Raw genomic sequence first — 21,903 nt, 5'->3', positions numbered from 1 at the left:
CGATCCCCAGGGGCTGGCTGTGCCCCCTGATTTCCCGGGACTGGCTGTGCCCCCTGATTTCCTGGGTCTGGCTGTGCCCCTGATCTCCCGGGACTGGCTGTGCCCCTGATCTCCCGGGACTGGCTGTGCCCCTGATTTCCCGGGGCTGGCTGTGCCCCCCGATCCCCTGGTTCTGGCTGTCCCCCTGATGTCCCAGGGGCTGGCTGTGCCCCCTGATTTGCTGGGTCTGGCTGTGCCCCCTGATTTCCCGGGACTGGCTGTGCCCCCTGATTTGCTGGGTCTGGCTGTGCCCCCTGATTTCCCGGGACTGGCTGTGCCCCCTGATTTCCTGGGTCTGGCTGTGCCCCCTGATTTCCTGGGACTGGCTGTCCCCTTGATTTCCCGGGACTGGCTGTCCCCCTGATTTCCCAGGGCTGGCTGTGCCCCTGATGTCCAGGGGCTGGCTGTGCCCTCTGATCTTCAGGGGCTGGCTGTGCCCCTAACGTCCCAGGACTGGCTGTGCCCCCTGATCTTCTGGGGCTGGCTGTGCCCCCTGATCCCCTGGGACTGGCTGTGCCCCTGATGTCCCAGGACTGTGCCCCCTGATCCCCAGGGGCTGGCTGTTCCCTCTGAGCCCCTGGGACTGGCTGTGCCCCTGATGTCCAGGGGCTGGCTGTGCCCCTGATGTCCCAGGACTGTGCCCCCTGATCCCCTGGGACTGGCTGTGCCCCTGATGTCCCGGGACTGGCTCTGGTCATGGACAGCTGGAAGGGTGCTGGATGTGTGATACTGCAGCTCCATCCTGGGAGATACTGCATAGGCAATCCCAAATCCATATCCAAATCCAAAACAAGCTCATGGTCATGGACAAAGATGCTGCCAGTGTTAGAAGGACTCAGGGTTTTTATCTCACTGCTCTGGACTAAACTTGTTCTGTTGCAGTTGGAGCAAGGGCTGAATTTCTGTGTGAAGGCTGATGTCATTCTGATCCTGACTTAGGGAAATCAAAGACTCTTTGAATAGGGTAAGATGTAATTGTCATGTAAATCAACAGCTGAAAGTACTTAGTGTCACTTAAAAATTCCTCCTGTTTGATGCTATTGTAACTCCAGAGGCACTGAAAGCTAGATTCCCTACAGACGGGAAAGAGTGTGAATAAACTGGGTAAAGATGGGTCTGTGTTCTGCTTGGAGCTGAGCTCAGGGCTCCTGGGCATTACTGGGGGCCCAGGTGTTTTAAGGGCACAGGTTCCACTCTGCAGGGAAGTTGGGAAAAGCCTCGTCCAGGTGTCATGCTGATAGTGGAGACTCTGAAACTTGGCAGTCGTGGTTTTTACAGGACTGGAGGCTTTCTGCAGGGGAGGCTGTGGGTTTTGGTGGCGAGGTGTTCTCTCGGGTGACAGTAAAATGTCACTGTAGCCAGGCTGGCACCGCTGAGGGGACCCTGGCCTTCCCCAGGCTGTAAACTCCAGTCGCCTTGCTGACAAGAGATTAAACTTCTCCTTCCCTTCCTCTTCTTCTTCCTCTAAACGCTGCAGATATTTTGGCACCGGTTTTGTTTCTGCAGTGTCTAGAGTAACAGTCAGCACACTGCAAATGTTTGCCAGCTGTGCTCGGCCCTGGGGCCCGAGCCACTCATAAGCAGTTTGTGTGGGAAGCGCTGCTTTTGGAAGGATTTGACTGTGTTTAAAGGTATTAAACTGCTGATGGCAGCCAGCCAGGGGTGTCGAGGAAAAGGGAAGGTAGCTGAGAGCAGTTTGTGTGGGGCATGCATTTGTGCTCGCAGGGAGTTAATATTTCTTGTGAAGTATGCAGAAGTGGAATTAATCCTTTGCAACACAGGAAGAACCTCTGTGGCACCCAGAGAGTGTTTCCTTGGGTTCTTCTCCCGTGTCAGTTTCTCTCTGTTTACATGGTTGTGTTCTTCTTGAAAATGTTGGGTTAATTCAGATCAGTGTTTGGAACAAAATACCACCAAAGTGGGACTGTTACACCCCACCAAAAAAAAAAAAAAAATTAGAAATCAACCCCCAAAAAACAGCAGCAATGTTAAAAACTTGAAGAATGAACTGCCATCTGAAATTTATTTGTGTTTATCATTGGAAGGACCCTGGAGAATAGCATTTAGACTGGGAAAGAAAACAGTGGTTTGCAAATGAGTCCTGATCACTTGTAGAAAAACTCTACTGTCCTAGTCGTGAAAGGTTAAATTGAAGTCAGTACTTAGTGTCAAATCTATTACAGGAAAGACGTGAAAATTAATACAGAGAAAAACAGATTAATTTTAGGGTTAAGTACTTGGAGTTTTCTGCAAGAGGGCAAAACAGTGAAGTTTCTGGGTTTGGGTTGTTGTTTTTTTCTTGCTTTCCAGCTTTTCAGGTATTTTATTACTGTAGAGCATAATGTAGAATCAGTACAGGAAAGCAGGTGGACTGCTTTAGTCAATGTAGTCAAAACAGCTAATATTAAATATGACCTAAGTAGGAAAAATAGTGTAAAAATGGTAATTATTTTAACAATGGGATTTTTTTTCTCTAAGGAGTATTGTTTAGAAGCCATTCAGGTATGATGAATTACACTACAGCTGGACTCTTTTTAGAAATCTCTGTTAATGGATATGGGTTCTGCAGATACCTGTGAAGAGTCTGTTCTCTCTTAAGCAGAGGTGAAAATATTTGTATTCTACCCTGAATCGATGCCTTTGCTGACAAGTGGAAAAGTATTTTTATTTCTTGTCAGTTGAGGAGTTGAACACGGATGATCTTTGTGGGTCCCTTCCACAAGGATCATCTGATTCCCTGACCTTTCTGATGGCAGGAGGCATCTGGAATGTAATTACAAGGCATAAGGCAAACCTTACAAAGCTTTTTTTTTTTTTTTTTTTTTGTTTAGCTTGGCAGTAAGAATCTGAAGGTTGAGAAGCGGTTCAAATTAGTATTTAAATAGCAATAAATTTAAACTCTGTCCATCCTCTGTTCACTCTCCGTCTCCCAAATGGAGAAGAGGGGGAAGTTTTTGGAGTGGAACTCTTCTAATTTGCTACCAATTAGGCTTTTTGATTGTAGTCAAATGGGTTAGATCCATCCCTAAGTGAAAACAAAGTGTTTGAGTTGGACTGTGTGATCTTAACAGAAGCATTAGGGCAGTTCAGTAACTTGGGCATCAGGCTGTATTACGGAGAAAAGCAGCAAATGGAGCAATTCAGATAAAAATCTGAGCTGCAGTTCCTGTCTGTGACCGTAGGGACCTGCCTGGGTGACAACTGAGCATTGAAAACGCAGCTGTTATTTCGCTTTTTACCCGTTTGCAGCAGCGCCTCTCTGCTGCTCTCCAGCTCCACTGAGGAAAATTAAATCTGGCAGGGTCTGGGGGATGTGGGCAAGCTGTGGTGGAAAGGAATACCCCCAAAGGGTGAGGAGAACCCCAGGAGAGGCAAACACCCCCCGACTCTGCCTAGGAAAAAAGGGTGCAGTGGAAAAGTTCCTGGAAAAGGGAATTCCTGGGCAAGAACTGACCATTGCTGCTCACCTCTCGTTTTCAGGGCATGGCCTTCACCTTACACGAGCGACAAATGCTTGGGCTGCAGGGACTCCTGCCTCCCAAAATAGAGACACAGGACATCCAGGCCTTACGCTTCCACAAGAATTTGGCAAAAATGACTGACCCCTTGGAGAAGTAAGCGCTGTTCCAGCCTTGTCCTGTGGTGCGACTGAGCGGGAATTCTGGGGCTGGAAACGAGGTGGAAATGTGAAAATACTGTGTGTGGGTAACCAAAGTTTCCAGTGCTTCCTCTGGGTTTTATAGTTCTTGGGTGTTGTTTTCACTTTGGCACAGAAAACTGCGTTCATCCCGCGGCCAAATGAGGTTGGGAAGCTTTTTTTTTTCTGCTTTTTTTCTTTTTTTTTTTTTCTTTTTTTAAATATTCCATGTTCATAAAACAGCAAAAAGAGAGCGTGTGGAAATCAGTAACAAAGCTGCAAACCTGCCTGCAGCCTGTCACAGGTATTTCTGTGCTATTCAGATGGAGTGGCAGGTTGTTAGAGCACAGCAGGTGGCGTTCAGCCCAGCCTATAAAAATGTGTGATAATGAAGGCAAACTCAGTGTCTGAGATACCAAAAACAGTGTTCAACGTCTACAGTAGTTACTGCTAAAAGGGAGCTACGAGAGTGGAATTTTAAGTCTCATAATGTGTATTTTTTTATATCTTTTGTTACTTAACACACTGGCTTGGTGAACTGCGAAGGATTTTGCTGTGTTTTAATTTTAGGATGCCACGTTTTTAGCATCCCGTTACTGTTTTCCCATAATCTCTGTGTATCTCTGCCTGTGAAAATTCTGTGAAAATTCACAAGCAGGCAGGAGGAGAACTGGAATGGCTTGGGGCTGGCTGGACCACATCAAAGCTCTTTTGTTCTCATCAGAACTGAAAGGTGGCTCTTAAACCCGCACCACGTCACTTGCTGGTCCAAAACAGTCCTGTCATCTGCACTGGCCGAGTGCCCAGCTGCTGCAGCCTAAGGCACAGTGCCAGGTCATTGTCTTGGTGTCGTTGGGTCAGCAGGACAGAGTGTGGGTTGATACACAGCAAATTGGTGGGTAAATTTGCCGAAATTCAGGTTTAATTTATGCACCCACCCAAGTCCTTCAGGGTGAACCTTCTGACAGGGCTCAGCTTGCTGCACGTGCGTGTTGGTGCTGGGGTTCCCGAGACACATCTTCTGGATGGAGAATTATTTTGCTGTAATTTTGTTTACAAGGGTAACGAGACTCCCTGCTGCGCCCTGCAGTTAATCCCTGGGCTGGCTTTAATCACATTTTTCAATCATTATTACCTTGTCCAGCACACAGGGCGTGTCCCCTCCAGCACTTCCACCTCACTGCTGCTCTCTTCCCCAGCTTCCCAGGTGCTCCCAGCCTGACTCGAGGGATGGGGGCTTTCCTGAGGGAGCGGGCAGCAGTGGGAGACAGTAAGGGGTGTTTTCCCTTGTGCTGATTAATTACAGGTACATCTACATCATGGGGATCCAGGAGAGAAATGAGAAGCTGTTCTACAGGGTGCTGCAGGACGACATTGAGCGGTTAATGCCCATCGTGTACACTCCGACCGTGGGCCTGGCCTGCTCCCAGTACGGGCACATCTTCAGGAGACCAAAGTAAGGGCACAAACACGCCTTGCTGCTGCTTGTACTGTCCTTTTCTCTGCCTGCTCACCTGAGGTTTGCATGTGGGTTGTGTCATTTTCATCCGGGTGCAGCTACACGGGGCCTCGTGCCACGTCAGGGCAGTAAAAGTTTGTTAAAATATATCTCAGGACACAGTTCATGTTGAGAAACAAAACGTTTGGAAGCAGACATGGAGATGGGTCACATAAGTACCCCAAGTGTAGGGCTTCACCCCATTTCCAGCTCTTCCTAGGTGCCACACAGCTCTGTAATTCCAGGGGGGATTTCCCCAGCTGTCAGAGTCCCTTCTGTGGCCCTGAGGATCTGTGTCGGGACAGGGCCTCTGGAAGGGAGTGGAGAGGGAAAGGGATTTATGGACATCACCCTCACCCTGCTGCAGAGGGGTGCTTCAGGTGGCTCCTCAGGCCCATCACTGTCACCCTGCACAGGACAGGTGGCTCCCCAGGCCCATCACTGTGTCACCCTGCACAGGACAGGTGGCTCCTCAGGCCCATCACTGTGTCACCCTGCACAGGACAGGTGGCTCCTCAGGCCCATCACTGTGTCACCCTGCACAGGACAGGTGGCTCCTCAGGCCCATCACTGTCACCCTGCACAGGACAGGTGGCTCCTCAGGCCCATCACTGTCACCCTGCACAGGACAGGTGGCTCCTCAGGTCCCTGCCCCAGGACAGGAACAGATATTGTCCTTTGACTGATTTATGTCAGTCACTGTAAAACTTTGAATTTTAGGTTGTCCTGTTTGGCATTTAGTTTTACAGAAGCAAGTTGAAATTTCTAATTGTCACCCACAAAATATTTCTGGTTTGTGGTTTTTTTTTTTCTTTCAGGGGATTATTTATTTCCATCTCAGACAGAGGCCACATAAGGTCAATTGTGAACAACTGGCCAGAGAACGACGTTAAGGTACAGTCACGGTGTGATTTAGTTTCTAGTTGTTATTCCATCTCAGCTGAGTCTTTTAAGATTTACTAGTACCTGATGGAAGCATAAACATTAAGTAATGCATTCTTGGCTCTTCGGGGATGATGGCAGAATGCAGCTCATTAAGGTAATGCACATCTTGAAGATCAGTGTTTCATCTGAAATGTGAGGTTTTTGTGTTGAGGAAAACGTTCCTCATGATCTGTTCTTCATTTGGCTGTGCAAACATACCTCAGCTTTCACCTGGGAAAAAAACACAGCTGCTAAAAAAAATGATCTAATCTTTATATATTTCAGTGATCGTGTATGATTTGACCTGTTGTTTTTTTGTTGGGTTTTTTTTTTCATCAGGCTGTTGTCGTCACTGATGGAGAAAGAATATTGGGTCTTGGAGACCTGGGGGTGTACGGGATGGGAATTCCAGTGGGAAAGCTGTGTTTGTACACAGCCTGTGCAGGGATACACCCAGATAAATGCCTGCCTGTGTGCATCGACGTTGGGACTGATAACACGGTGAGTCACCCCTAAAAATGAGTTACCCATAAAAATGGGGGTGGTCTTTTTAGAAACATTCCATACTGTAACTGGGGAGTGTGGGCAAGCTGTGGTCCAAAGGAGTACCCCCAAAAAGTGAGGAGAGCCCCAGGAGAGGCAAACGCACCCCGACCCTGCCTGGAGAAAAGGGTGCAGTGGAAGAGTTCCTAGAAAAGGGAGTTCTAGGATTCCAGGGTTTTTCTTTTTTTTTTTTTGAGCCCTGTTACTAAGATAAACCCGAATATTTTATGCAAAGGGTAAAAGGTTTGGAATTCACTATACAGGGATTTAAAAGTGCCCATTGATTTGTCCATGAAAGGGTGCATTTGGAAGTAATTGGAATGCTGGAACCCTGCAGAATAGGCAGTCGGTTTTGACTCGACTTTTAAGAAGCTGGAAATGGGAATGAGATTTATTAAAGCAGTTTGTTGTTCGCAGTATCGATCTGTTCTGTTTTAAAAGCAGCCATCAGCAGCGCCGAGTGCCAGCTGCAATTACAGAGCGCTGGTGTGGGCTGGGGCAGTGTGAAGTGTGCTCCCGTGAGCTGTGCTGGGTGGGCACTGGGGAAGGGGCTCACGCTGCTGCTCTCCCTGGCTCGTTCTCCTGCAGACCCTGCTGAAGGATCCCTTCTACATGGGGCTGTACCAGAAGAGGGATCGCTCGCAGGTCTACGACGACCTGATCGACGAGTTCATGGAGGCCATCACAGACAGGTAGGACAGGGTGCAGCCCTCACACGCTGTCCTTGGAGCACAGAGTCACAGAATCACAGAATTTCTGGGTTGGAAGAGACCTTTAAGATCATCGAGTCCAAGCCATGTTCTAACACCTCAACCAGATCATGGCACCCAGTGCCACATCCAGTCTGTTTTTAAACACATCCAGGGATGGTGACTCCACCACCTCCCTGGGCAGATGATTCCAGTGTTTGCCCACTCTTTCTGTGAAAAACTTCCTCCTCAATTCCAGCCTGGATCTCCCTTGGCGCAGCCTGAGACTGTGTCCTCTTGTTCTGTCTGTGGGTGCCCGGAGAAAGAGAGCGACCCCAGCTCAGCACAGCCACCCTTCAGGAGCTGCAGAGAGTGACAAGGTCACCTCTGAGTCTCCTTTTCTCCAGGCTGAACACCCCCAGCTCCCTCAGTCGTGCCTCACACGGCTCGTGTTCCCAGCCCCTCTCCAGCCTCACTGCTCTCCTTTGGACACGCTCGAGCCTCTCAACATCCCCCTAAACTGAGGGGCCAGAGCTGGGCACAGCACTCGAGGTGTGGCCTCACCATTCCTCCTCTGGATGCTCTCCAGTGTCTCAATGTCCCTCCTGAGCTGAGGGGCCAGAGCTGGGCACAGCCCTCGAGGTGTGGCCTCACCAGAGCTGAGCACAGGGCAAGAATGACCTCCCTGCTCCTGCTGGCCACACCATTCCTGATCCAGGCCAGGAGCCATTGCCCTTCTTGGCCACCTGGGCACGCTGCTGGCTCATGTTCAGCCGGCTGTCACCAGCACCCCCAGGTCCCTTTCCACCTGAGCACTGTCCAGCCACACTGTCCCCAGCCTGTGACGTTGCAGGGGTTATTGTGGCCAAAGTGCAGCCCCCAGGGGGTGAGGAAGGCACCAGAAGCTGGGGCAGGCCGTGTGTCTGTCCCTGGGGTGACACGGAGCGCGCTGCCCGTCGCTGTCTGTGACGAGGCAGGGCTGCTGGCTCTGCCTGAGCGCAGCCTGCTGCCGCAGATAAGGGGTGAGGTGCAGGCTCTGCTGCTCTCCCCTGCCTCTGGCCGCTGATGGGGGCGCTTGCCATCTCCTCCAGGTATGGCCAGAACACGCTCATCCAGTTCGAGGACTTCGGGAACCACAATGCTTTCCGCTTCCTGAGGAAGTACAGAGAGAAGTACTGTACCTTCAATGATGACATCCAAGGTACACCCTTAGTTTGTGTTCCTGAATATCCGTGCAGGAGCTCTTCCCAAAGCCACAGCCTGCCACGTAGACGCGTTCAGCTGCCCTCAGATTTGCTCTGCTCTCGCAGGGACAGCCTCGGTGGCCTTGGCAGGACTGCTGGCAGCCCAGAAAGCCACTGGGAAACCACTTACAGACCAGAAAGTGCTGTTCCTTGGAGCGGGAGAGGTGAGTCCTCTTGAGGGCCCAGAGCAGCAAGAGAGATTTAAAATCTGTGTTTTCTCATCGTGGAGGTTTGCCTGCTCTGAGCTCCATTGCAGAACTTTTCGTATAATGCCAGCTGAAGTGCATTAGCAGAAAGGACTCTGCCTAAACAGCGCTGTGTGAAAGGTGTTTAACATTTGCAGGGACTCACATTCTTCATTTCCCTGCACGGCCTTGAAAAAAGCACCAGGGACTTGTGTGTATTTGAAGGGAAACTCACCATAAAATCATGGTGTAGTGAGACCAAGATCGTGTTGATTTTTACAGCTCCGCAGGGAAGCACAGGCAGTCTTTCTCAGCAAGGTGATTGAGTTTGCAGCAGGCCCCAGTTGCTGGTGCTGCAGTGCCAGGAGCAGCCCTGTGCTTCTCGGTGCATCAGCACAATTGCTCCTGTGGTGCTGACAAAATGACTTAATTATCTGAGTTCTCCATCTGGGGAAAGGCGCTGGTGGCAGTAATTGGCCGGTGCTGCACCGAGCCCTGCTCTGCATCTCACTGTGCCTCATTTCTCCCACCAGGGAGGGGACAGGGGCCAGCTCAGCCTCCTGCTGCCCTCTGCCAGCCCTGCCTGGGGCAGGGGCCAGGCTGGGAGCGCAGGGCACGGCTTGGTTTGGTGGCAGGAGGGATGAGCACTTCTGTAGTTATGATATTTTATCCCTTTTGTCAGGATTTTCTTCTTCTGAGAAGCTGAGGGGCCTCAGGAACAAATGTAAACAACTGATTATTTGTTGTCCAGATATGGTCTTCAGGGCAGCTAGGATAAGGATGAGAGATGAGAAATTTTGACTCTATGTTTTAGAAAGCTGGTTTATTATATTATAATATATATTATATTAAAAATGCTATATTAAAGCTATACTAAAAAAGAGAGAAAAAGATGCATCAGAAGGTGAAACAAAAATAAAGTAGAATGAATAACAAAGTCTTGTAACTAACTTAAAGAGTCTGAACAGCTGGATCCTTGATTAGTTATTAATTAGAAACACTCACATGAGACCAGTCACAGCTCCACCTGTTGCATTCCACAGCAGCAGATAGTCATTGTTTACAGTTGTTCCTGAGGCCCCTCAGCTTCTCAAGAGAAGAAAACCCTGACAAAAGGATTTTCATAAAATATCATAACTACACACTTCTGTCCCTGCCCTGGTGTGGCTGCTGAGCTGGCACAGCTCACAGCACCTGGGAGAGCTGCCATCCCTGCTATCCTGCCTGCAGCTGGTCACTGCTGTCCCAGGGGGCTGCTCCACACAGGGAAACACCTCCTGTGTCTCAGAGGAGGCTCTCTGAGGGGTTTTGTGGGGCCTGATGGCAGACCTCTTCTGTGACCTGTCACAAACGTGAGTCCTCTCATCCTCCAGGCCGCCCTGGGAATTGCCAACCTCATTGTCATGGCCATGATGGAAAGCGGCGTTTCCCACGAGGAGGCCTCCAGGAGGGTGTGGATGTTTGACAAGCACGGCTTGCTGGTCCAGGTAGGGCTGCAGCCCGCCTGGGAATGCCCCAGCACGGGTGAGCACTGCCCTGCCCTCACAGGGTAACCAGTGTTTTACCTGCAGGGCCGAGAACAGAAGGTGGATTCCCACCAGGAGCCGTTTGCACATCAGGCTCCAGAGGACATACCAAAGACATTTGTAGAGGCAGTGAATGTACTTCGGCCTTCAGCTATCATCGGTGAGTGAGATTGTTTTTCTGTAATTTGGCTTTTTACTGCTCTTAATTTGCTATCAGGGCTCCGGGGAGCTTGGTGACGGCCATCTGCATTTCCGCTGGTGTAAATAAGATGGAAGTGCGAGGTCAATTTTCCTCTTAAAAGTACACCAAGCTGTGGTGCTCCTTCTGAGCCTTGTGTCCTTAGTGACAGAGAGCAGCCACAACCCTTGTGTTTCCTACAGGAGTTCCCTAACTGGAGTTGTTGGGGTGTTTCCTGACCCTCTGTCCCCCAGTCACCCGCTGTGGTCAGGCTTTTCCAGCAGCACAGCTGGAAGCAGCAGTTGCATGCTGCAGATGGCCAGCACCCTGAGGTCACTGACATCTGTAGGCAGTTATTTACAGCTGTGGCTGTCTGCAGAGAGCAGACAGGATTACAGGTGTTTCCTGGCGTGACTGCAGTTTCCTTGGCACGCGATTTATTTGGAAAAGGAGAGGGTTTTTTTGGCTGGGCACCCTGGAGCTTGTAGCCACTGTACAAACATCACAGCTGTGTGTTGGTACCTCTGGGTTTGGGTGTGAGCACCAGTGTCAGGTGTGCACTGCACAGCTAACACCCAGCAGGGATGAATCATCCACAAAGCACACGGAATTCCCACTTCCTTATCCAGGACCGTGTTCCTTGTACTCATCAACACCAAAAAATAGCATGAAATAGGCTCCTGGAGCACACTCAGTGGATGTTGCTGTGGAAATCGTGAGTGTCAGCCAGCCAGGAGCAGGGCCTGGTCTCCATCTCCAGCTGCCAGAGGAGCTTTGCTCTGGGGGGAGGCTGCCAGGAGGGCTGCCATGAGCTCGGTGTGGGGTGGCTGTCCCTGCCCCAAGGCAGCCAGCCTTGATTGTGGTTTTGTGTGTTCCCCTCTCCCCCAGGAGTTGCTGGGGCAGGGCGTCTCTTCACGCAGGACGTGCTCAAAGCCATGGCGTCCATCAACGAGCGGCCCATCATATTCGCACTGAGCAACCCCACGGTGAAGGCTGAGTGCACAGCAGAGGAGGCCTACACGCTGACAGAGGTGTGTGAGCTGGGGGCTGCTGCCGTGGGGCTGCTGGGGAGTGCCTGAGCACCAGAGCTCAGATTGCTCTGCTGCTGCTGGGCTCAGTGGCGTGGGAACGCAGCTCTGCCTCGCCTCCTGGCAAAACTCACTGGGGGGGGTTGGAAAAGAGGTCTGGATTTTTAGGTGATGACGTTTTGCAAAGCTTAAAGCAGCCTGAATCTTGTTACTGCTTTTTTAAGAGAATGGCCTTAAGTACTGTGGCAAATTAACTCTTGTTTCTCACAGCTCTTTTTAATTATTTTGTGTTTTGATGAAGCCTGTTGGCCTCGCAGCAGAGCCTCCATGCAAGCTTTGCAATGTAATGGCTGAGAGAGTCCTTGGAGCAGGGCAGGAGCTGGGCTTGCACCAGTCCTGCAGGTGCCACCAGCAGTGCCCCCTGGGACCCTGTGCTCCCCGGGCAGAGGTGGCACTCCTGTCCTGGCACCACCAGGCGTTGGAATGAGTCAGCCAGGAGCAAACACGCCTGGTTCTGCACCCTGCCCTGGGGCCACTGCACCCTGCAGGGCTCCCACTGGGGATTTGGGCTGGTTTTTCCTTAGTATGCTCCACCATTATCCTGACAACACGTCCAGACCCTGGTTTTGCCTTTATGAAGACAGTCTGTTGTCACTCTGCACAGGTTTTTGTGTGAGGCAGGTGGCCTCTACAGTGGAGGGAGGTGGGACAGACACAGCAGGGCCCTGGGGCTCTGGGTGGCTGCTGCTCCTGTCCTGCACTGCTGGGTCTCTGTGCTGGCTGCTGCTCCTGTCCTGCACTGCTGGATCCCTGTGCTGGCTGCTGCTCCTGTCCTGCAGCTGCTGGATCCCTGTGCTGGCTGCTGCTCCTGTCCTGCACTGCTGGATCCCTGTGCTGGCTGCTGCTCCTGTCCTGCACTGCTGGATCCCTGTGCTGGCTGCTGCTCCTGTCCTGCAGCTGCTGGGGCTCTGTGCTGGCTGCTGCTCCTGTCCTGCAGCTGCTGGGGCTCTGTGCTGGCTGCTGCTCCTGTCCTGCACTGCTGGATCCCTGTGCTGGCTGCTGCTCCTGTCCTGCACTGCTGGGTCTCTGTGCTGGCTGCTGCTCCTGTCCTGCAGCTGCTGGGGCTCTGTGCTGGCTGCTGCTCCTGTCCTGCAGCTGCTGGGGCTCTGTGCTGGCTGCTGCTCCTGTCCTGCACTGCTGGATCCCTGTGCTGGCTGCTGCTCCTGTCCTGCAGCTGCTGGCTCTCTGTGCTGGCTGCTGCTCCTGTCCTGCAGCTGCTGGGGCTCTGTGCTGGCTGCTGCTCCTGTCCTGCAGCTGCTGGGGCTCTGTGCTGGCTGCTGCTCCTGTCCTGCACTGCTGGATCCCTGTGCTGGCTGCTGCTCCTGTCCTGCACTGCTGGGTCTCTGTGCTGGCTGCTGCTCCTGTCCTGCACTGCTGGGTCTCTGTGCTGGCTGCTGCTCCTGTCCTGCACTGCTGGGTCTCTGTGCTGGCTGCTGCTCCTGTCCTGCAGCTGCTGGGTCTCTGTGCTGGCTGCTGCTCCTGTCCTGCAGCTGCTGGGTCTCTGTGCTGGCTGCTGCTCCTGTCCTGCAGCTGCTGGATCCCTGAGCTGGCCTCAGCCCCTGCCTGCTGGCTCCAGGGCTGCAGCTTTTGAGGGGACTCCTTCTTTTCTATTTCCCTTCTTTTAATCCAGTCCCAAATCAAGTGGCTGGTGTGTGAAAATGGGTGGGTGGAGAGCTTTCCTTGTCTCCTGCTGCAGACTGAGCTCCTCCCTTGCACTCCCACGGGGCTCAGCATCTCAGCCCCAGCAGTGGCAGTGTCACCCTGCGAGGGTGGCACTCCACTGTCCCCATCTCACAGCCGGACTCTGTTCCACATTCCTGGGGCTGTCAGGTCAGGGAACTGCTGCTGCAGAGGGAGCCCTGGAGCAGCAGCCTCTGGACAAAGTCTGGAGCTTATCTCTTATCAGTAGGATCATCTGGGTTGGAAAAGCCCTCCAAGGCCATGAGTCCAACCATTCCCCAGCTCGGCCAAGGCCACCACTGTCCCATGTCCCCAAGTGCCACAGCCACATGGCTGTTAAACCCCTCCAGGGATAGGGACTCCACCGCTGTCCTGGGCAGCTGTGCCAGGGATGGACAGACCTTTAGGTAAAGAAATTTTCCCTGATGTCCACCCTGAGCTGCCCTGGCTCAGCCTGAGGCTGTTCCCTCTCTTCCTGTCCCTGTTCCCTGGGAGCAGGGCCCGACCCCCCCCCCGGCTGTCCCCTCCTGTCAGGAGCTGTGCAGAGCCACAAGGTCCCCCCTGAGCCTCCTTTGCTCCAGGCTGAGCCCCTTCCCAGCTCCCTCAGCCTCTCCTGGGGCTCCAGTCCCTTCCCAGCTCCGTTCCCTGCCCTGGACACGCTTTTAAAATAGGGTGGTTTAATATCTCTGAGATACCTTGCATTATCCAGAGCAGTGAGCTGGGCAGTGTTTCAGTGTATAAACTCCAGTGTCTTGGACAGGAGGTAAACAGGAGTTAGCTGTGCAACCAAGACTTCAGTTGGCATAAATAAATGTAGAAACTGCTGCCATCTCCAGCTGAAGGAGGCCAGGAGCACAGTTGGAGGGGGAGCCAGCCTGGTTTTTGCTTGCACTTCTCATGGAATAGCAGCAGATGAAGAGGTGTTTTCAGGCAAGAGGCTGAGTTTGCCGTGGCTGAGAGCTGAGCCCCAGGGAGCTGGCCCTCAGCATGCCCCCCTGTCAGGGGCAGAGGCTCCCTGGGGTCAGGCGTGGTGGCATCTGCCCCACAGGAAGAGCACAGTGCTGTTGGCAAAGTTTGAGCCCAGTGCAGAGGAGATCTTTGGGTTTTTTCCTGTATTGAATCCATTTTTTCTTATATTAATGTTATTCTGTGTTCCCAGTTGCTCGTACATGTGGATTATTTGGACAATTAAGCCCTGCTGGCCAGTAAATGAGCTGGGGTAGTTTTGTTCCAGTCCTTGCTCATAAATTCTGCAGTGTTTATGTCTCTTTAAACTTTGCTGCAGCCCAGCTGTCTGTTTTCACCATGCTCTTTGCTTCTCTGAAATGTCCTGAGCTGGGCACTAGCTTGCCCTTCAAAATGTATTTTCCCTTCAAGATGCAGCAATTACCCAGGGAATGGACTCCAGAGCCCTGGCTATTGTGTGGCTCTCTGGAAATCTCCAGCCTCACTGGCTGTGTCACACAGCTAATGCAATTTGTCAGGCTGTTAGGGATCAGAGCTGCCACCCCGTGTGTCCCCAAGCCTCGGGGACAGCCTGATCCTGCCTGGGTGGCTACACTAGAAGCAACAAAGAAACAAAGACACCATCCTAACCTTCCGTTCCTCATTTTTTTTTCCCACTAGATGGCACCTGTAAAAGGCTGTCGATGCCCCTGTGTGTTCTGAGGGCTTCTGCTGCCTTTTAATTTGCTTTCTCTTTTGGTCCTGTCCCCTCCTGCGCCCATCTGCTTTGCTCCCTCCACCAAAAGGCTCTTGTCGTGGCTATGCCCTGACATCCACAGTTCCAGAGCATTCAGCCTCTTTGGTAATTTGTTTTCAAGCACAGTAGTCCTGGGAGCCTTAAAGGTCTTAAACTCAGGTTCCTGAACCTGTTACTCAAAAGAAAGTCAGGATTTTTTTTTTTGTTTTCAGGGGCTTTGCTGCTTGAGAAGAGGGTCATTTATCTAGAGGGTGTGGTTCACACTCAGATGCGTTTTGACATTTGGTGCAAATTGAAATCCTTTCCAAAGGAAGCATTAGCAACCCGCATTATTCACTGCTCTGATTGCTCCCAGCAGCAGCAGTCTGACACAGCAGCTCCTCCCTCTCCCCCACGCCCTCCAGTGAGAAAGTGACCTTTTATTCCCGCTTGTGCTGCAGCCTGCTCGGGCAGTGGCCATTACTCATGAGTCTGCAGGGTCCCTGGGGGTCTGGCCTGTGCCTGTGGGGCTGGAAAGGGGTAACACAGCGGGGCTGCATGGGTCAGTCCCTCCAAGCGGGTGATCAGTGCCCCATGTCCTCACTGCAGGGTGATCAGAGCCCCATGTCCCCTGCCCTCACTGCAGGGTGATCAGAGCCCCATGTCCCCTGCTCACTGCAGGGTGATCAGTGCCCCATGTCCTCACTGCAGGGTGATCAGAGCCCCATGTCCCCTGGGTGATCAGTGCCCCATGTCCCCTGGGTGATCAGTGCCCCATGTCCTCACTGCAGGGTGATCGGAGCCCCATGTCCTCACTGCAGGGTGATCAGAGCCCCATGTCCTCACTGCAGGGTGATCAGAGCCCCATGTCCCCTGCTGGCCCCTGGCTCCCGGTGGCTGCTCCAGGCTCCGTCCCTGCCCAGCTGCCACACCAACCCTTCCTCCCTTCCCTTCCTCCCGCCAGGGCCGGTGCCTGTTTGCCAGCGGCAGCCCCTTCGAGCTGGTCACTCTGAAGGATGGAAGGACCTTCAAACCGGGCCAAGGAAACAACGCTTACATCTTTCCAGGTAACACATGAAACTGCAACCCTTTAATCTCTGACACTGAGCTGCCTGCACCTTTCCTTGGGCTGCCGTGCTGCTCGAGGCACGGCATGAAGCAGCATGCAGAGGTGTTGCCAGCATTTGAGAGCTTGGAGAAGTGAGTGGCTGCCTGACAGTCAGTTCAGGCTGCATGTGGGGCACACGCATCCGCAGTGAGCAAACCCTGCTGGATGTCACTGAGAAAACAGAAGGGTGTTATTAAAGGCTTTGGAAGCTGCTGCATTGTGGTTTTGCTGCTTGTTTGGGGAGGAAAGGAGAAAACAGATGTTAATATGCACTCGAAGTTATGTTAATAACTCCCAGAGTATGGGCACAAGGGGGGTAGAAAAGTATCACTGGGAATATTCCTGTGCCTTGCCCTTCCCTCCCTGAGCTGCAGAGCTCCAGCCCCTTCTGGAAGCCACCTGCAGTGGCCGTGGCTGCACCCGTGGTGGCAGTGCTGTGAGTGAGGAAGGTGTCCCTGCCGAGGCAGGGCTGGGACGAGATGATCCTTAAGCCAAGCCATCCCATGGCTCTGTCAGTGCGTGCAGAAAGCTGCGGGAAGGTTTCCAGGGATAACGCTGGAGATGAGTGGCAGCTCCGTGCAGCAGGCTGCACATTTGAAGTGCTGTGGCCCTAACTGGCAGTGATTTCTTGCAGGCGTGGCTCTGGCGGTGATCCTCAGCAGCGTCCGGCACATCAGTGATAAGGTTTTCCTGGAGGCTGCCAAGGTAAGTCTGGGAGCACAGCAGGCTGTGGCTTCTGACACGACAGGGATGACTTGATGGGCACTTTTCTCAAATCCTGCTGAAGCACGGTGGTTTCCTGTTTGGTTTCTGTTGGCTTGTCCCTCCACAGCGGGGAAAAAAAATGTTTTGAGCAGACAAAGTTGTGTCAAGAATCAGGGAGTCAGGTTCCATTGCAGCTGTGTGTTGTCTGTGTGAATTACTGTGGCAGCAGGGCTGTCCCCTGCCCTGCCCTGGGTTCTGCAGCTGGCTCTGTGGCCAGGGGTTTCTGTGGCTGTGGGGAATTCACCCCCCAAAATACCAGAGCTCGTTTTGCTAAGTGCTTGCAGTGAGGACTTCATCCCCCCAAAATACCAGAGCTGGTTTTTCTAAGTGCTTGCAGTGGGGAATTCACCCCCAAATACCAGAGCTCGTTTTGCTAAGTGCTTGCAGTGAGGACTTCATCCCCTGTACCGTTTTGCCTGGGGTTTCGAGCTGATCTGATGAGCTCTCAACACCCCAACGTTACACCCCAGAATAGCTCAGCATTCTTTGGAGGGCATGAAAGGAGCAGGAGGCTGATGTGACAGCGGCAGGAACAAAAAAGGTTTAATAAAGGCAAAATAACAAACTCAAACCGATCCAGGTGCCACAGATTGTGCTCCTGGTAAAGACACCTCACAAAAGCCATTTGGTTTCTTTGTTCTGTCCTTTTCTGCTAAATGGCCCAGGCAGGACCTTTTGGCTCATGGCCAATTAGCTGTCCCCAAACTTGAGGTGAAGTCCCCAAGGTCCTATCAGTGACTTTTCTACCTGATCACTGGGAGAAAGTTCTGGGCTCTTTCCTTTCTGGGGGACAGAGGAAGGTTCTGTCACTCTGTCCACAGGGGGCACATTCCTACAATCCCCCAAAATACCAGAGCTGGTTTTGCTAAGTGCTTGCAGTGGGGAATTCACCCCCAAATACCAGAGCTGGTTTTGCCAAGTGCTTGCAGTCAGTGTGCTGATTCTCAGTTCCTCGAACTGAAATGTTGAGGTCCTGAGTGCCTCACTGCAGTGCTTTGGGAGCACTCTGGTGCTAAGAGCACTGCAACTTGATTCTCTCAGGTCTTCTGGCACGTTATCAGTCACATTTGGGGCGCAGAAAATAAAAAGTGTTTGTTTCTCTGACTCAGGCATTGGCAGAACAGTTGACAGATGAAGAGCTTGCACAAGGAAGACTTTATCCTCCACTGTCCAATATCAGGGAAGTTTCTATTTATATTGCTGTTAAGGTGAGTATGAAATATAAAATTGCAGTGCAGTAAAAGTGGTTTATGTGTACATTAACCTGCTGAGTTGCACAGTGTGACCCTTGAATATGAGCTGCTTGGGCAACACCCAGTTCTTTGTGCCTGCAGTAGGAGAAGTGTATAAAAATGTTCTTTTTGTGGGATGCTTCAGCTTGGCAGCCACGATGAGCCAAAATTGCTCCCCTCTGATTCCTGAAATTCAGTTTTGAGACCCCAGCTAAGGCGTGTGGGGATGTAAAGAAGTGCTGAAGTGCTGAGGAGAAAAGACAAAGGACTCTGCATGATTCGCTGTGAATTTAGCAAAAGCTGTTTATTGTGCTTCTAAACATTGTTTATATTTACTTCTCATCTTGGTCTGCCCAGCCATGCACTGTTTGATTGGTAGCTCTGCTTTGCCCATGCATTAATTGGTAGCTCTTTTTTGTCCATGCATTGTTTGATTGGTAGCTCCACTTTGTCCATGCATTGTTTGATTGGTAGCTCCACTTTGTCCATGCATTGTTTGATTGGTAGCTCTGCTTTGCCCATGCATTAATTGGTAGCTCTGCTCTGTCCATTCCTCTCTTGGTTGGTAGCTCTGTCCAGGCCTCTCTTGGTTGGTAGCTGTGCTCTGTCCCTGCCTCTCTTGCTTGGTAGCTCTGCTCTGTCCCTGCCTCTCTTGGTTGGTAGCTCTGTCCCTGCCTCTCTTGGTTGGTCTGTCCATGCCTCTCTTGGTTGGTAGCTCTGTCCAGGCCTCTCTTGGTTAGTAGCTGTGCTCTGTCCCTGCCTCTCTTGGTTGGTAGCTCTGTCCATGCCTCTCTTGGTTAGTAGCTGTGCTCTGTCCCTGCCTCTCTTGGTTGGTAGCTGTGCTCTGTCCCTGCCTCTCTTGGTTGGTAGCTGTGCTCTGTCCCTGCCTCTCTTGGTTGGTAGCTGTGCTCTGTCCGTGCCTCTCTTGCTTGGTAGCTGTGCTCTGTCCATTCCTCTCTTGGTTGGTAGCTCTGTCCGTGCCTCTCTTGGTTGGTAGCTCTGTCCGTGCCTCTCTTGGTTGGTAGCTCTGTCCCTGCCTCTCTTGGTTGGTAGCTGTGCTCTGTCCCTGCCTCTCTTGGTTGGTAGCTGTGCTCTGTCCCTGCCTCTCTTGGTTGGTAGCTGTGCTCTGTCCATGCCTCTCTTGGTTGGTAGCTGTGCTTTCCATGCCTCTCTTGGTTGGTAGCTGTGCTCTGTCCCTGCCTCTCTTGGTTGGTAGCTGTGCTCTGTCCATGCCTCTCTTGGTTGGTAGCTGTGCTTTCCATGCCTCTCTTGGTTGGTAGCTCTGCTCTGTCCATGCCTCTCTTGGTTGGTAGCTGTGCTCTGTCCCTGCCTCTCTTGGTTGGTAGCTGTACTCTGTCCATTCCTCTCTTGGTTGGTAGCTGTGCTCTGTCCCTGCCTCTCTTGGTTGGTAGCTCTGTCCATGCCTCTCTTGGTTGGTAGCTCTGTCCCTGCCTCTCTTGGTTGGTAGCTGTGCTCTGCCCACAAGGCAAGCAGGCATCTTTTTATCAATGTAATTGCGAGAAGCTGTAAGCATCACTTACTCAGGGTGACACCCTTTGCCTGTCAGCAGCTTTCCTGCTCCTTTCTGCTTGCCAGTCAGCTGTTTTATGCCCAAGGATGCCCCATGCTGGGGTTCAGGAGCCGCTTCCCGGGCAGAGCGCGTCCCCTGGCCGTGCCCGCGCGGCGAGCGGCGCGCGCTGCCGGGCTCCGAGCCGTGGCCTTCCCTCCCCAGGTGATGGAGTTCCTGTACGCCAACAACATGGCCTTCCACTACCCCGAGCCGGCCGACAAGAACCGCTACATCCGCTCCAAGGTCTGGACCTACGAGTACGAGTCCTTCATGCCCGACGTGTACGACTGGCCCGAGTCCAAGGTGCACTGACGCAGCCCCGCGCCCGCTCCTCAGGCAGCGCCGCTACTCTGCAGGGATCCCCTCCTCAGACCAACTGTAATCATGATCTGTCACTCCTCTAATTTATTTGCGCTCATTTCGTTGCCTTTTTTTTGGGTTTTTTTCCCCCCCCTTACGCCCTGTTTTTCACCTGATTTCTCCCAAGTACCTGATGAACTGTACGGATGATCTGCCACAGGGATGAGAGAGCCCTCCAAAATCGATTTAAACAATAACATTGCACTTCTAGCTCAGAGCCAGCACCACTCCAAATTCCATTAATGATATTTTAGCTATGTGCGTTTGATGATAAACTGTAGCTCTCTCATCGCTGCTGATCTCCAGAATTATTTATTTCTGCCTTTAATAATCAGTCTTCTAATTGTCCTGGTGTTGTCACGCTGCATTTGCTGTGACATCAAGGGAGACCACTTGTCTAGAAAAAAACAAAAGGGCAGTTAAAGACAACTTCAGGAGTCTGATGGGCCTTCAGTTTTGTTTAATGTTTAGAGATGCACATGTCCAGACACCCTTGTGGCATTGGCTGCTGTTTCCTTGAGGAGCAGCGAGATGTACACGTGTGGAGTCTGCAGCAAAGTTTGCAGCTTTGTTTTCATCACTCCGTGAAATCTGTTCTCAGGAAAAATGTGAGCTAGTTCAAATTGTTCTTGGGAAGCCTGAAAATAATACTAACCACTTAATAGCTTTTAAAAACGAAGCCATGCTGTCACAGAATAGATTTTATTGGGTAGAGGTAGGACCTGAAGTAATTTATGGAAATCTTTTTGAGATTTTACTAGGAGATTTTAAGCAGTGGACTGCAAAATGATGCACCAAAGGATCTTTACCTAATTTTTAATTTTTTTTTTAATTTTTTCAAGATTCTGTTTTGTTTAAGCCAGGTTGTTTTCTCCCTTGTTCTCACAAAAAGACTCGTGTGTGATGTTTTGTGACAGAGCTGACTGGAAAGCTCCAAAGTGGACTCCCTTGGAGCCAGCATCCCGTAGGCAGCTGCTGGGGGCTGGAGCAGGAATGTTGTCAGGCAGCCTTTCACACGAGTCTGGCTGAATGCTCCTGAGGCCTCGGTCCCGAATGCTCCGGTCAGTGTGAGCACTGGACCCAAAAGAGGCAGCCTGTGGCTGCCCACGTGTGCTCCCTGCAGTGAGAGCAGCCACGTGCCAGGAGCAGAAATAAAGATACCGGGCTGCTCCAGCTGGCTGCAGCAAGGCAGGAGAAGGACAGGAGTAAATAAACAGGCAGTGCTGTGCTGGCAGACATCATCCAAAGAGGTAAAGCAAAGCTTGCTCAGGATTTACCCATGGCAAGCACTGCTCCCGTATCCTCAGTTACACAGGAAAATGCAGTCTCCACAGAACAGGCCAGGACAGAGCAGGGAGAATGGTCTCAGTACCCCCTCAGGCGCCTCCAGCCTCATCTCTGGCTCTGAAATTGTATTCACACAAAGAACAGTAAACTTTGGGAAGGTGCTGCCTGTGTGGGGAAAGAAGACTGATTATATAAACACAGAAAAGAGTGATGTGGGGAAGAACCTGTGGTGTTCAAGCTGTGGTAAAGTGTTGTGTGGTGGGGCTGGAAGTGCTTCACTGCTGAGTGCTGGCATGCACACGGGCAGGAGCTTGCACTTGCAAGTGAATGTACAAAAGACACCAACACACACACACACAGGATGTTTTTACAAAGAGTGCTTTTTTCATCTATTTTTGCTATGCCTTGTTTGTATCGTATTTAAATTAGCGATCTTACTGAAAGAGACATTATTTATTCGATGTATGAATTATTTTTGCCTTCTGAAAATCCAGCTCTATCTCAAGCCTGTTGTATTGTGCCAGTGGAGTCGTGCATCACTGGATTCCGGAGTGCTGGGAACACACGCTTCCTCCCTTCTGCCAGCAGCCAGTCAGACAGATGAGTGACAAAAACACCCAAAACGCACTGATATCATGTCCCAGCCAGGAGTGATCACAGAGGCGGGGG

The 21,903-nt window shown here is 51.7% G+C and overlaps 1 protein-coding gene across 1 annotated transcript in view; it reads left to right on the top strand.

Annotated features, from left to right (window-relative positions):
- Positions 1–21,681, top strand: part of ME2 (malic enzyme 2) — a 35,830-nt gene extending 14,149 nt beyond the window's left edge. The window contains exons 3-16 of the mRNA XM_038124951.1: positions 3,520–3,653; positions 4,983–5,132; positions 5,993–6,068; positions 6,438–6,599; positions 7,230–7,333; positions 8,422–8,531; positions 8,641–8,738; positions 10,133–10,246; positions 10,331–10,445; positions 11,352–11,494; positions 15,877–15,979; positions 16,655–16,725; positions 17,895–17,993; positions 19,750–21,681. Of these exons, the coding sequence (XP_037980879.1) occupies positions 3,520–3,653; positions 4,983–5,132; positions 5,993–6,068; positions 6,438–6,599; positions 7,230–7,333; positions 8,422–8,531; positions 8,641–8,738; positions 10,133–10,246; positions 10,331–10,445; positions 11,352–11,494; positions 15,877–15,979; positions 16,655–16,725; positions 17,895–17,993; positions 19,750–19,899 (1,629 nt within the window). The 3' untranslated portion in view covers positions 19,900–21,681. The remainder of the gene's footprint in view (positions 1–3,519; positions 3,654–4,982; positions 5,133–5,992; positions 6,069–6,437; positions 6,600–7,229; positions 7,334–8,421; positions 8,532–8,640; positions 8,739–10,132; positions 10,247–10,330; positions 10,446–11,351; positions 11,495–15,876; positions 15,980–16,654; positions 16,726–17,894; positions 17,994–19,749) is intronic.
- Positions 21,682–21,903: the final 222 nt, after the last annotated feature.

The sequence above is a fragment of the Motacilla alba genome, chromosome Z (assembly GCF_015832195.1).
Source record: "Motacilla alba alba isolate MOTALB_02 chromosome Z, Motacilla_alba_V1.0_pri, whole genome shotgun sequence".
Lineage (NCBI taxonomy): Eukaryota > Metazoa > Chordata > Aves > Passeriformes > Motacillidae > Motacilla > Motacilla alba.
This window is presented reverse-complemented; position numbering and strand designations above follow the sequence as displayed.